Raw genomic sequence first — 13657 nt, forward strand, 5'->3', positions numbered from 1 at the left:
GATATAGATGTTCCCTGTCTGTAAGAACACAAAATGTGGCTAAAATGTATGAGGAAGTATACACCATAGGTGAAAACCCTTAGAAGTGATGTCACAAGGAAGGCGGTGATTTGAGACGTATGTACTCGACCAAGAAAAGCTTGCCAAGAAGTACTTGTCAAGTTTAAACCCACTTTTTGTACTCACTAATGTGAGACTATATTATCTCTGTGATATAACATACACTATTGCCACAGATTGTATGTTGCCACAGAATTACAGCCTGACATTGAAGGTGAAGTCATTTCTGCCACCACTGAACTAAACTCATCCCATCTTTTATTGGTTATAAAAACAGAAAGCCCCGCCCTGAACTCACGCCATTGGTTGAGCCCAAGTTGATGTGTGGAGCTAGTGAGATATATCCAGCTGCAGCCCCGCAGCACACACGTTTCAGGACACACAATCCAGGTCACCCGTTTCAGGCCGGAAGTGAGACGAACCATTTATGGTGTAGGGCGGATCTGGTCTTTTTAGAGTCACACCATCTATGAGAGAACATTATCAGGTGTCCCACAGTGTTCTCCACCATGTTGTTATGATTTAATAACCCCGCCCACCACTTCCGGCATAGATCGGGTGGTCTGGATCGTGTGGCCTGAAACGTGTGGGTCTGCGGGGCTGCAGCTGGATACTATTGGAGCTAGTCGGGAATCTCAAACAAACAGCAATGTTTTGATAGAGCTGTCTACCTTATTTTTTCTGTAAGAGTGGGCGCAGCCATTTTGGAATTTTATGGCTCTGGGCTCCTGTGTCATCCATTTCCAGCTATTTTTAGCTGTACAGAACAGCTTGTTTTGCTGCTTTATATTGCAAATTGGTGTGTCTTACCATATTATTTTAATGTATTATCTTAATTATGAACACACTGGTTTGTAGTGCAAACAGTATTACCTTTTACTGCACATTGTTATTCTTCTCGTTATTAATAAATGAACCGGAAGTCTTGCACAGTCACAGAAAACGGCTTCTGCATTGAAAAATAAGGTGGATAGAGTTTAACTTTTTGGGGAAATAAACATGTTAATAAATATTGAACTGAAATAAAGCCTTATTGAAGATATTACACACTTTCCAAATGACTCCATAAAGTACAAGTCCTTTAACAGTATTACACTGGATTGGAGAAAATTAAAAATGACAAATGACATATTTTGATTTGATTTACCGCAAAAAAGAAAAAAGAAAGAAATACCTCATCGAAAAGCTTTTTTTTTTTTACATTTCCTCATAATTTACATTCACACGCACACAGAAATCTGCATATTGCGAGAAAAGCTGCTTAGTACTGTTTACATGTTTTTGCCTTTGAAAATGCGAGACGTATAGCAAATGGAAAAAAAGCAATGCAACATTAAAATATGCATGTTTAAAATGTTCAAAACACACCATAGAGGCGTCCGCATTTGCACTTTTCGTGGATTATTTGGGGAGTGTTCTCCACTTTCCGCAAGTTTTCCTATACGATTGCGAACCGTTCGAAAACCTGTTCACACATGTAAAAAAAAAAAAAATTGTAAAGTCATTGTAAGGTTCCAGCTCAATGACAGCATGACATGCATGTTATAATCAAGATGTCAGTCTATAATCAGTTTCACACACCTATGAACAGAAGTGTCAGTTTAATTTGCATTATTTATGCAAGAATGAAAACCAAATCTGCTACATTCCCCAAGTTGGCTTCAAAAAAACTAGGTGGTAACCTTCCACCCGCTTTGTGTAAAAACCCCTGTCCTAATTTCCAGCCATGTTTAAAATGCACTGTATCAGTCAATGAGACATCACCGACTTGCGTCAGTTCCTATGCACGCCTGCTCATCAAATGGCTTGAGGCTGAATAATTGTTGTTCAGTGGCACTGTGACAGGAAGCTGCCCATGATGTGTCAGAATGGTAGGGCTGTAGAAAGACAGGCAGCAGCTGCAGGTGGTTTGGCACAGGCCTCAATCCAAGCATTCCCACTCGCACGCCATTCATAGAATTTGTATCAGTCATTACAAGGGCTAACAGGGTCATGGCTAAAGCCTATAATTGGTGCTACCTGCTCCATAAGTGTTTCTGAACTATTTGGAATTCGTCCCAGTTGCGGCACATGCAGACAGGTCTGTAGATGAAAACCCTGTCAAGTTTTTCCTCAACTGTTAAACTGGTCACCTTGATTTAAACATCCAAATATTAGGTGTTGCGACACAAAGCTTTTAAAAGTCTTCCATGTGAGAGTGTGATATAAATAGAGGCTTTCTTTGGCTACAAGTGCTGCTTCCTCTCTCTTTTTGGGCACAATGTACTCAGACAACAGCAGGCCCTGTACAGCTCCTTCAGTCCTTCAGCCAGATTTACGGACCCTAGTTGTACAACTTGAATACTTCCCAGGGCACAGGAACAACAGATGGACCGTCACCCCTCCTCCATCCTTGGCATCTTAACCGTACAGTATAAAGCTCAAAGTTTGGGGCTTAGGCTAGTCATTTGCTAGTGGAGAATAAGACTGGAAGAACAAGAGTAGAAAACCAAAGCAATCAAATTAAGCGAAGAACTGGTACTAGAGTTGAGCCAATGATGAAGTCACAAACTCAGGTAGCGATTCAATGAATTTCTGTTTGTTATAATGGACATTTGCGACAGATAAAGGTATTTTTTACTTGATTTTGACCTTTGAAATATCGCATTCAAGGACACCCCAACAAAACATCAGGAGCACCTGAAGAGACAAAGAGACATTCTGGCTTTCCGAATGAAGAAGCTGTCATCAAAACAATCTGACTTCAATGTAAGTTGGTGAAACTCGCATTAATGTCTGAAAGTACAATAAATGCATTGCTTAAAATATGGCAGATGACCCTGATGTATCTGATTAAGTATGCTTTATTATTCCACAGAGCAAGGCTGCAGCTCAAAAAGAGAAGATTAAGAAAAAATATGATGACATGAAGAGGGTTTTGGATGAGGATCTGAGAATTACACTGAGCCAGTTGGATATTGAGACAGAGGCCATGGAGAGAACTGTTGAGGACAGTATTGAGAAGTGCTACCACCTCACGCGAGAAATAGATCAGCAACTCACTGAACTGTCTGCACAGATGGAGAAAGATCAACGTCAGGTTCAAGAGAAGGTGCATTTTTTGACCAGAACAGTGTCCTGTAGTAGTTTTCAGATAGTAATACTGTATAGCTGAGGTAGTAATAGAATGCTTGAAGGTTTGAACCATTTTGTCTTCATGAGCACCAAACCCCAAGTTGCTTAATTTTATTTTTAAAGAAATGAATACTTTTATTTACTTTTATTTCTATTTCAAATAAATGCTGCTCATTTGAAATTTGTATTCATCAAAAAATTATAAAAAAGAAATTTAAACATGGTTTGCACAAAAATATTAAGCAGCGCGCCCATTTTCAACATTGACAATAATAAGAAATATTAATTGAGCAGCAAATCAGCATATTTTTTTCTGAAGGATCATGTGTATTTTTGATCAAATAAATGCAGCCTTGGTGAGCATAGGGAGACCCCAAACTTTTGGATGGCAGTGTGTACTGTATATAATTTTCAGATGTAAAACCCATTTATATGGTTTGATAAAATATTAAGTATGATATTGAATAGATACTTAAATAATTTGCTTTTGTATTGTCATTTTATTGAAGCAATGGATGAACTGATCCCCCCCAAAACTATGTATATTTTTTCATGATGTTACAAAGTAGAAAGCAGAATAACAATATAAATTTTATAAAAATGTAAAAAAAAAAAAAAAAAGTTAAATATTCTCTTAAGCATGTTAACTACAGTATATTAGCCTTGAAAATAATTTTGTAAAACAATTTCTTTCAGTTTTTTTGCATACCTCAGTTTGAAAATCCCTTGCATAGAAAAATTAACGCAGCTGCACAATTTTATGAAATTGTATTTGCAGTGTGGAAATGTTCTACAAATAGCTCACTTTTTCACCCATGATTTCTCCATTTCTTTTACTTACAGATGTCGGAGATGGAGGAAAGGTAAGTAGTATTGCAGTTTTGGGAATTTGGTTTCTGGTCCATGACGGAAATGTATGATATGAACAGAAATTTGAAGTATGAAACACTCCAATGTGTTATGACAACGCATGTTTTCATTTGTGAGACGTGAAAAATAGTTTACTAAAGCATTTAATCAAGCATGCGATCTGAAGTTTCCGCACAACAGTCCTTCCTGCTTGTGGGGCATTAGTATTTTTTTTTCACATACTGTATTCTTCCTTGTTTATAGGATAATAGAGACTCTGAAGAAGACAGATCCAGAGTTAATGCAGATGGATGAGTTTAAGAATGAACAGCTGCTGGGCTTAACCATCAACCTGCTGCTGTTCATACGCTCTCAGGTTCCTGTCACCAGGAAACTCTTCCAAAGCTGTGAGGGTCTACACATTTTTTACATGAAAATTACTCTATCGCTTTTAGTATGTACAGCCTACGCATGTTCCTAAATCCCTGCAATGATTCCTAACACATGCTATCTTTTCCTCATACCTCTCACAAGGAATTTGTTTCTAAATATAGTTTCTAATTTTACGATGCCTTTGGCACTTTCTATTTCAGACGCCCAAGAAGTTGTTCTGGATCCTGACTCTGCTCACCCAAAGCTTATTATTTCCCCTGAGGGTGACTCAGTCACTTACACCGATACCTGGCAGGACGTTTCTGAAAACCCCTCTCGATTTGACACCACCCTGAATGTGATTAGCAGGAAGGGCTCCACGGATGTTCGCAACTACTGGGAGGTGCAGGTTACTGGTAAGACATACTGGGAACTAGGGCTCACATACCCCAACATCCCTAGGAAGGGTCGAGAGGAGGACTGCTGGTTGGGCCGGGGCCCGACGTCCTGGTGCATTGAATATTTCAATGGCAACTACACGGCCTGGCACAATGGTGTTCCCCATGAGCTCCCCCATGTAAGTGGGAGAACTTTTCAGCGCATTGGCATCTTCTCCAGCTCAGAAGGAGGTTTGGTTTGTTTCTTGGGGGCTGACACCATGACGCCCCTGTACAGTTTTTGTACAGGAACCTTCACAGACTCACTCTACCAGGCTGTCTGTCCTGGTCACGACAACCAGGAGACCAACAGGAAACCACTGCTTATTTGCGATGCTTCGAAATCCGCCCCATTCTTGTAATGGAAACCGATGATGGTGGGGTCTAATTCATTTATTCAGTAAGGATGCATTAAATTGATCAGAAGTGACAGTAAAGATATTCTTAATGTTACACAAGATTTTTCTTGTGTAAAAAAAGAATGCTGTTTTTTAACATTCTGTTCAAAAGTCCTGAATAAAATGTCACGGTTTTCATAAAAAAAAAAAAAAAACTTGTTTTCAACAATGATAATAGTAAGAAATGTTCCTTCAGCATCAAATCAGCATATTATAATAATTTCTGAAGGATTTACTGATAACTGCTGAAAGCTTTGCCATCATAGGGATAAATTACAAATAAAAAAGTTATAAAATTGTAATTTCAAAAACATTTCAAAATCTTAACGAACCTAAACTTCTGAACAGTAGTGTGTAAATACTTTGAAATATTAATGAAAGAAGGCAGATTTCAATAAAGTCTTTTAATACAATAAAAGAAGGCTTACAAAGGCATTCATTTGAATTAAAGTCATTTGAACAAAAATCAGCCCCACTTTATACAATGTAATGTTAACACAATGTAAACAAAATTTTTGGGGCATTTGTGCAAAAAAAAAAAACCATTAGTTAGAATTTTTCTATTTAACATTCCTATATTCACAGTTATGTATTTAAATAAAAAAACAATGTAATATAAAAATAAAAATAAAAATTTTCAATTTCAAAAGTGGAGCTAGCACTTCCTACAGTATAGTTGGAGCACTTCACTAATAATCCATGCATAAAGAAAAAAGGGCCTTTAATTTGTGGTGGTCAGATGGTGCACAGGCTGGCAGATTCAGTGTGTGATCTGGATGAACAATGAGAATGAAAGATACAGAAAGAACAGAAAGAAAAGGAAAAACTGTTGGACGAAACCAAAGACAACAAGCTCTGAAAGCATCAGAACCTTCCATCAAGTTTGAAACAGCACATTAGGTCAGATGGGTGATAAATGGTTAAAATGGTCACCAGTAAAACAATAGCTGCCTTTGTAGATTACAGACAGATTCAGTACAAAACATCAGTAAATACTACATGAAGCTACAGTGTGCTCAAAATACCCAGGATGAATGCTGATCTGATTTCAGTTTTTCAGTGAACGCAAACTAACCAGCGACCAGCATGAATGAAAAGCTTTTAAAAGCCGTGCAGCTGTCAGCATTACTTCACTATTTGCCACTCCATTTCCATTCATGCCCTTTCTTTGACCTCCTCTGAAGAGCGTTGTGGAAAAACCAAACCAAACCAAACCAAACTAAAATGCTACAGATGGCCATTTATATGCTTAGAATTTATGCTTGAGTTGCTAGTACTATAAAAACAGAACAATAGCAAAGGTTTTGTGTGGTATAGGATGTCTTTTTTCAAGCGCTATTTTTGTTTTTTACAAATATTTTTTATTAGGATCAATAAAGGGTTTTATCTAGTACAGTAAAAGTGGCAGAGAACTTTCAAAGTTGGCAAAGCAACATGGATATTTGACACTGCCAGTGGACAAAGTGACATCACTATTCCCTGGAATACTCTGAAAAAGAACATTCACTGAAAAAGTAGTGGATCTGAACAGGAAGTAGCACAAAGGAAGAACATTTCGGTGTCCATATGCCCAGCATAACATAAAAAAAATTGCGTTTGCACACAAACTTCCAGCTGGGATCAACCCTGAATGTTGTGACCGCTTGGTCGAGTGAAGTCAGTCGTTCAGTCAGTCAGTGGTCAGTCTTTGTACACCTGATGTGTCTTTCCTGCCTGCCATCCTGAAATGTGCACCGCTCACATTTATGTAAAAATATTTTGCTCAAGTATTAGACCGAGGTTTCCCTCCTTATGGCGGATCAATGACAAAAAAGGTTAAGAATTTGGTTAATATTTACTGTTAAAAGATAACAAATTAAAAGTGTGCTACTATAAAGTCCTTGGCAAGAAAATGTGCGTGCTGTGAAAAGGCAGACGGAGCACAGCATGTGAAGATGGTCTGCTCAGATCAGTTGAAGTAGAGCTCTTTAGTCAACATGGACACCACACAAGGTATCTGTTTCTTCTCGCTAAAATGAGGGTCCTCTGACCAGGACTCGAAGTAGGTGGCCACCATGTAGTTGACCCGAGTGAGGATCTGCATGATCTCAAGTTGCTTGCCAAACTCATTCAGAACGTTACAGAGGGCCTGGACAAACCAGGAGCCTCGGCCCGGATTCCTCCAGGAGTAGTAACCTGTGAGAACAAATGTGTAAGAATGTTACATTACTGTACAACTGTGTGTCACATGATGTCACAATATTTTAACTCAGGGCTGCATATCTAAACAGGTTTTCTGATTCACAACCTCTCGATTTGATTTAAATTGATTCAAATCTGATTCATCTGGGTATTTCAGTTTTAATGTCCATTTTGCTTGCATTTTGCTTTCACCTAGTGAAACTGTTAACTTGGTACTGTACATTACAACAATATTAATTGAAAAAATTAACAATAGGGTCTAAACTATGCAGTTCAATTGCTAACTGACAGATACAATAATCAATATAACAACACAAAAACTGTTAAGTGGATACCAACTGAAAAAAGGTAAATTGGATTTCTTGTAAAACTGTTATTATAGCATTGTATATAATTATTGCAAAAAAAGTAGCACAAAGGAAGATTGTTGTGTAAGATTTTATTCAGTGAGACATTTTACTGTCGGAAAATCAGTTATGCTGCTTAAACTTTTGTGGATACTGTGAGGTTTCTTTTATGGAGAGAAGTTTTTAAAAGAACAGCATTTATTTCAAATAGGAATTGTGAGATATAAATTTGAAATTTGCACCAAAAAGTCTGAACTGTGGGATAAAAAAGGGCAATTATCTTTTTATTGTTTTAAGCCGCCTTCACACTGCACGATTTTCGTCTGTCCCTGACGAAAGATTGGCATCGTGAAATAATCGTGGCGATTTCTGTGATCGTGGTTCCTCAACAGTGGTCCTATGTCGTACAGTGAGAGAGGTTCAAAGACGGCCGTTGTCATGGTCTTGTGACCAAAGATAGCCTGTGATAATTTTCTGACAGTGTCAGAAATTTTGCATGATCATCGCACAGTGTGTTTGATGCTACAACCTATGTTTACTGACCAGCCAATAAAAATGCAACATGAAATGCCATGTTAATCAACGTGACATGGCGCTAAAACTTAAAACTGTTTACCTCAATCTCTTTTAACTTCTTCTTTCACAGATCCTCTTTTTTTCAGCAAACATAATAAGTACAACTGGCAAACTGTGCTTCGTCATGCTCTTTTTGTTTACCACTAGCGCATGCTAATAACGTTTTATTCTTCAATAGTGACTTGCGCCGTAGCCTACGAGTCACTAGGTGTCATCATCATACAGTCTGCATACATGTCGTACCCAAGTTTATTAGATCCATGTCGTGCAGTGTGATTTGTAATGATCTTATAGGATTGCTAAAATTGTGCAGTGTGCAGAAGGCTTTATCCCATGCTGGGGAAAAAAAACTGAACTGTGCGATACAGTATAAACTCAGAATTCAGAGGAAAAGACAGAATTGTGAAATGTAATCTCAGAATTCTCCGAATTGTAAGATATAAACTCGCAGAGATAAGAAAGAGAAAAAAGAAACGTCTGTGGCGAAAATAAGCTTCCATACTTTACTGTTCTTAATGAATAGAAGTATTAATTTCTGTAAAAAAACAAAAGCTTACTGACCCTAAACTTTTGAACAGTAATGTATAAGTAATATATACATTGAGTTTGTGATTCTTTTTAAATGAATCATAAAAGTCATCTCTTCATGAATGAGACTAGACTGGTCAAGCTATATGTTTTTGACTCACTTAAAAAACTTGTTAAAAAGAACTTGAGTCATGAATTGGACTATAAGGAATGCTGTATGCTTATTGCATGCAGCTCTAGAGGACAACTCAAAAAAAAAATAAAAAGATGTGTTTTACGTGGGACTCTTCGAGATTAAATTTCCTGCATTCCACATTCTGTAAGTAAGAGTAAGAAAATACCTGGCACAGTTGAATAAGCAAACAGGAAGTCTGCCTCTACCGGAATCTTGTGTCTTGGATTGGCATCTGTCGTGTCATTGGGCGGTCCTGAGTCTGTTTGTACACCATCATCAAACTCTGAACCCCGACAAGCCTGCCAGTAAAAACACACGACCATGTCAATATCCACTTAAAATGCACTTCAAAAAAGGTAGGGTAACTCCGGGTGTGGTGCGACAGAAATAACATTAAAACAATAGACACCGTTGTATGTAGGTGCTCCATTTTCTCCTCCATCACTTCTTCCTTATCCTCCTCTCTCCTCCCCAAATCCTCCTGTGGCCCTGCTCCTCTTACCTGGATGAAAAAGAGCTTGGGCTTGCCCACGAGGCTCTTGCACATGTCTCCTTTGAAGAACGAGGTCATGCTCTTGATGGGCATTGCTCCGTCCGTGCCGTAAATCATGCCCTCCTCGCCGTGGCTCAGCAAGATGCAGGCGAAGCAGGAGCTGTCGCTGTGGTCCTCTTCTGAGACTGAAACACGTACAGACAAAATATGTGAGAGAAGAAAAAGAAACCTTTTTTTCACACTTTTAGTCATCTTAGTTGTGGATAAAAACTGGGTTTGCAAACACTTTACACTTTTAATAACGCAAGTAATTTAGGCCACTAACAGTAGAGGGCAGCAGAGAGACTTAAATAATATAAATGTGACGTTTGACAAAATCAAGTCAGCACAACTAAAAAACATAATTACACAAATCTACAAAAAAATCTTGTTCTAAGATGAACTACTTAATATCCAAGACCAAAAAAAAAAAAGAATTAAAAAAGGCTATATATTGCAACAAGCTAAGTGAAAAAAAAATTCCAAGATTATACTGAGCATTTAATTCAATATTGAAAAGCATAGCTAAAAACATTTTATTGGTGCCATTAAAATGATAATATTAGCCAATATTTGTGTATTTTCATGCTAATAATGTATGCTTGTGATGCAGTTAGCTGAGCAACACACTTAATGCCTTATACAAGTCGAGTCTTAAATAGACTGAAAGCGGTTATATTGCGTTAAAAAGCAGATGCCTATATAGTCAGTGGACAGCTAGGTACTGTAGTTCACTTATTTTTAGAACAGAACAACATTCAAAACAACATGTTATGATGCAATCTTAAAGAAATCAGGTAGCCTAACCACATTCCACAAAAGTTCCATGACACGTTTTTAGATTTTTTTTTTCTTTCTGGTTCTTACTGATATATGACACTCACATGTTTTCATTTCATATGTTTCATAAAATTTCCCAGCAGAGTTATGTAAGCCTAATTTAAAAAATGGATGTGGCATTTTGATGATCTGGGGTACAGATACATATTTTGTCCACTCACCTTCTTTAAGTAGCCGCTCCATGTTCCTGCAGGTCTGGTCATCGTAGATGAAAACTTCAAAGCCCAAGTTTTTAAAGCACTTGGACAGCTCTTCAGCATCTCGATCTGTGCCATTGCGTACATTCATCCCTTAAACACAGATCACAAAGTAAGCAGACAGAGCATCAATCTAGTAACTTTAAATGACTCAACATTCAATTTCTATTTTCCATCAAACTTTTAACAGCAGTCACATTAGTGTCTATCCATAGTGACTATGGTGAATATAAGCCACAGATATACAGGTTTAATTTTGTTCTAAATATCTTTTTTGACCCTCCACTTTGGAATACTAATGCATTTTTATACGTTTTGTTGTTGTTTTTTACTATTACATCATTATATAGATGAGTAAATCTGATTTATCCCGCATACAGATCACAATTTACACAAATTATTAGTCATTAAAACAATGTTTTCATTAAAAAAGTTTATATCAATGTAAATGACAGAAATATGGATATTCTTTTTTAACTATTTACCAATAATGAATTAGATCAAAACTATTAGGTAGAAGCTCATAAAAACAGTTGGGTCTATAACATATAACAAAACATTGTTTAATACTATTATTAATATTATTGCCCTAATAAACTACAAATAACAATAAATACAACTGTTTTTACTGGGTGTGCTAAATCAGTATTGATTGGTCAACATAGCATAACATGGAGATGAAGCCTCACCTGTCTTTTCATCAAAGTTCTTGTTGTTGATGATGATGCACTTGCCAACGCGCTGGTGGCTCATCTTATACTGGAATGTTGGAGAAACAATCCTGTAATGGCTTTCAGAAGATTGCTCTTTTTCCTGCAACTTGCCATCCTTCTTCTTACTGAGAGACAGAGACAGACAGTCAACCAATCTATTACAAACCTTCATCCATCATGTGCATCACCTAATATATATTTATAAGAACATAGTGTGTTCTAAGAGACAAAATAATAAATAAGCTCATCTGTAAATTGAAGAACAATCAAACCTCAAAGAAAATACAACCCATGCCAGTCAGAGAATCGGAAAATAGCAGCTAACCGGGATATCCGGTGTCATGAAGACAATTAAATCCCCTTATTGATCATAATATTAGTTGCTCTAAAACTTCACGGTGTCCCAAACATAATATTCCACATGCCTGAGGGAAAATTCTCACAGACGTCTCATATCCCCATTGTGAAATAATCTGTCCAGATTAGTAGGCCACAGTGGCCACTGGATGTACAATATGTGCCAGTATTCCAGAAGAGCCTAGTCATCACGTTACCCAACCACAACAATGGGTTCCTGCCTATACACTCTCTCTCACACACATGCACAGTGGAGCGAATCACAGGTGTCCCATGTGATGAGGGGCAGCAACCCCCCCAACTCCCCCCTACTACCTCCTATCCCATCCGAGCGCTCTCCTACCTGGGCTCTTCTTTAAATGCTACGCCACTCTGCATTGAAACGTGTTGCTCTTCCCTCTAGATCTGCTGAATCTTTCCCAGATTTTAGGCTCTTTTGGGTGGATTTTTTCCTTGTGGTTTGGTGTTGTGTGGTGTGTGCTAGGATCCCGGCATGCTCTATACTCTACAAAGAGTGGAGTGGTGGCTCCGCTGGGCTGGGGCGGCGCACCCTACCTGAGTCAGCACACACACCACCCCCCAGAGCTTTCCAAAGGCCTATTCAAACCCCTCTACCAGGGTCACGCAGGACAAGAGCACACCTCTACTGACAAACACACTATCACACTACATATTAGGCCTGTTGCAGACCACACACACTCAAAAGTTCCAAATAAAATCTTAAAATAATCTTAACATAATTATTTTTTTAATTGCAGAGAAACTAGTATAATTCTAAATATGCAGTTGGATTCATACTGAAAAGATATATATTCTGGACATCTCAAAACACATTCAAGCACGTTCAAATATCCTACATGTGATGCAAGCGTTACAGCTTGTTGGCCTTGTCATTTACAAAGATGACTGTGGCGCCACCTAGTGTATGACATGGCTTTTAACATCTGAAGCTGTACTTGCAACTACTACTGTAAATTATAAATAATTAACTAAACAACTACTAAATAATTCACTGAATTACTGTCACAAAAGAGAAAAAGTAAACAGTTTTCCCCCTCACCTGAATAACAGGTTAGGTCAATAGTTAGGATAGATGAAATAAGTTAGAAATAGTCTCACCTGCCAAAAAGCATAAATCTCCCTTTGCGGTCAGGTTTTGCATCTACTGTGTCTCCTTCTCCATAGTTCTCTTGGTCCTCCATCGTCTCTGCACTCTCAGTGGTGAGGGTTTCTTTATCCATTCTGGAGCAAGAATTAACGACATGTTACCCCATCCTCTCCTTACTGACATTGACTATTGTCATGTAGTTTCTGCCAAAACACAAGCTGTGGTTACTTAGTGTCTCTTACTGGCATCAAAATAAGGAATTCAAATGAAAGAAAAGTTCTTAAACTGTTTGTAGGAAAACCCATATTAGTAGGCTACACTGTAATTTTTAAATTTTTTTACATTTTACAGTAGTGAAAATAACTGTGTAGGTGGATTAGTATAATGTGGGACACTGACTAATGTGGGACACCTAAGCTTCAGTGGGTTTATCTCTTCTTTTACAACATTAAAGTGAACATGATTGGTGTTGAATTCAAGCAGGGGTGTCAAGTTATTGAAATCACTCGACTTTCTGGAAATTATGTCAGAAATGTGGCCATGAAAATCATCAAACAGGATGCACCTCTTGTAAAGTTCACTCAAAAGTCAGTGGCATAGGATTTAGACAAAATTAATGTTAAGGGTATAAATCTGTTATAAATAAAACAATGTTGTAAATTGTTATCAAATTATATTTGTGATGTATTTGTACAACACATTTTGCAATAATATTGTTAAAATGTGTTAAGAATATTTTCTATTTGATGCAATTTTTGTCGTCCCACTTTAGAAAAGGATGTTTCAAAAGTGGGACAGCACATTTTGACTAATGTGGGACAGTCAAATATTCGTTGTTATTCAATTCATAAAATGTGCATTAAGAAAGTTAAA

The 13657-nt window shown here is 37.6% G+C and overlaps 2 protein-coding genes across 3 annotated transcripts in view; one reads left to right on the forward strand and one right to left on the reverse strand.

The window, feature by feature from the left end:
* Positions 1–2354: 2354 nt before the first annotated feature.
* LOC107702431 (E3 ubiquitin-protein ligase TRIM39-like) lies at positions 2355–5257 on the forward strand. Its single transcript, XM_016504754.1, has 6 exons — positions 2355–2615; positions 2713–2808; positions 2918–3151; positions 4018–4037; positions 4288–4430; positions 4617–5257. Exons 1-6 carry the CDS (start codon positions 2595–2597, stop codon positions 5192–5194), a joined length of 1092 nt encoding a protein of 363 aa, XP_016360240.1. The 5' UTR covers positions 2355–2594; the 3' UTR covers positions 5195–5257.
* A 1727-nt stretch (positions 5258–6984) lies between these two features.
* Positions 6985–13657, reverse strand: part of LOC107702451 (caspase-7) — a 23234-nt gene continuing 16561 nt past the window's right edge. Inside the window, exons 2-7 of one of the 2 annotated variants that reach the window (XM_016504772.1) lie at positions 12796–12918; positions 11296–11444; positions 10571–10699; positions 9540–9715; positions 9204–9336; positions 6985–7405 (exon numbers count right to left, since the gene is read on the reverse strand). In XM_016504772.1, coding sequence (XP_016360258.1) covers positions 7179–7405; positions 9204–9336; positions 9540–9715; positions 10571–10699; positions 11296–11444; positions 12796–12918 — 937 coding nt within the window. In that variant the 3' untranslated portion in view covers positions 6985–7178. Of the gene's footprint in view, positions 7406–9203; positions 9337–9539; positions 9716–10570; positions 10700–11295; positions 11445–12019; positions 12094–12795; positions 12919–13657 lie in introns of those variants that run through there. The other variant, XM_016504773.1, reaches the window with a different exon arrangement.

This window comes from Sinocyclocheilus anshuiensis, unplaced genomic scaffold, assembly GCF_001515605.1.
Source record: "Sinocyclocheilus anshuiensis isolate Anshui unplaced genomic scaffold, SAMN03320099.WGS_v1.1 scaffold190, whole genome shotgun sequence".
Classification (NCBI taxonomy): Eukaryota; Metazoa; Chordata; class Actinopteri; order Cypriniformes; family Cyprinidae; genus Sinocyclocheilus; species Sinocyclocheilus anshuiensis.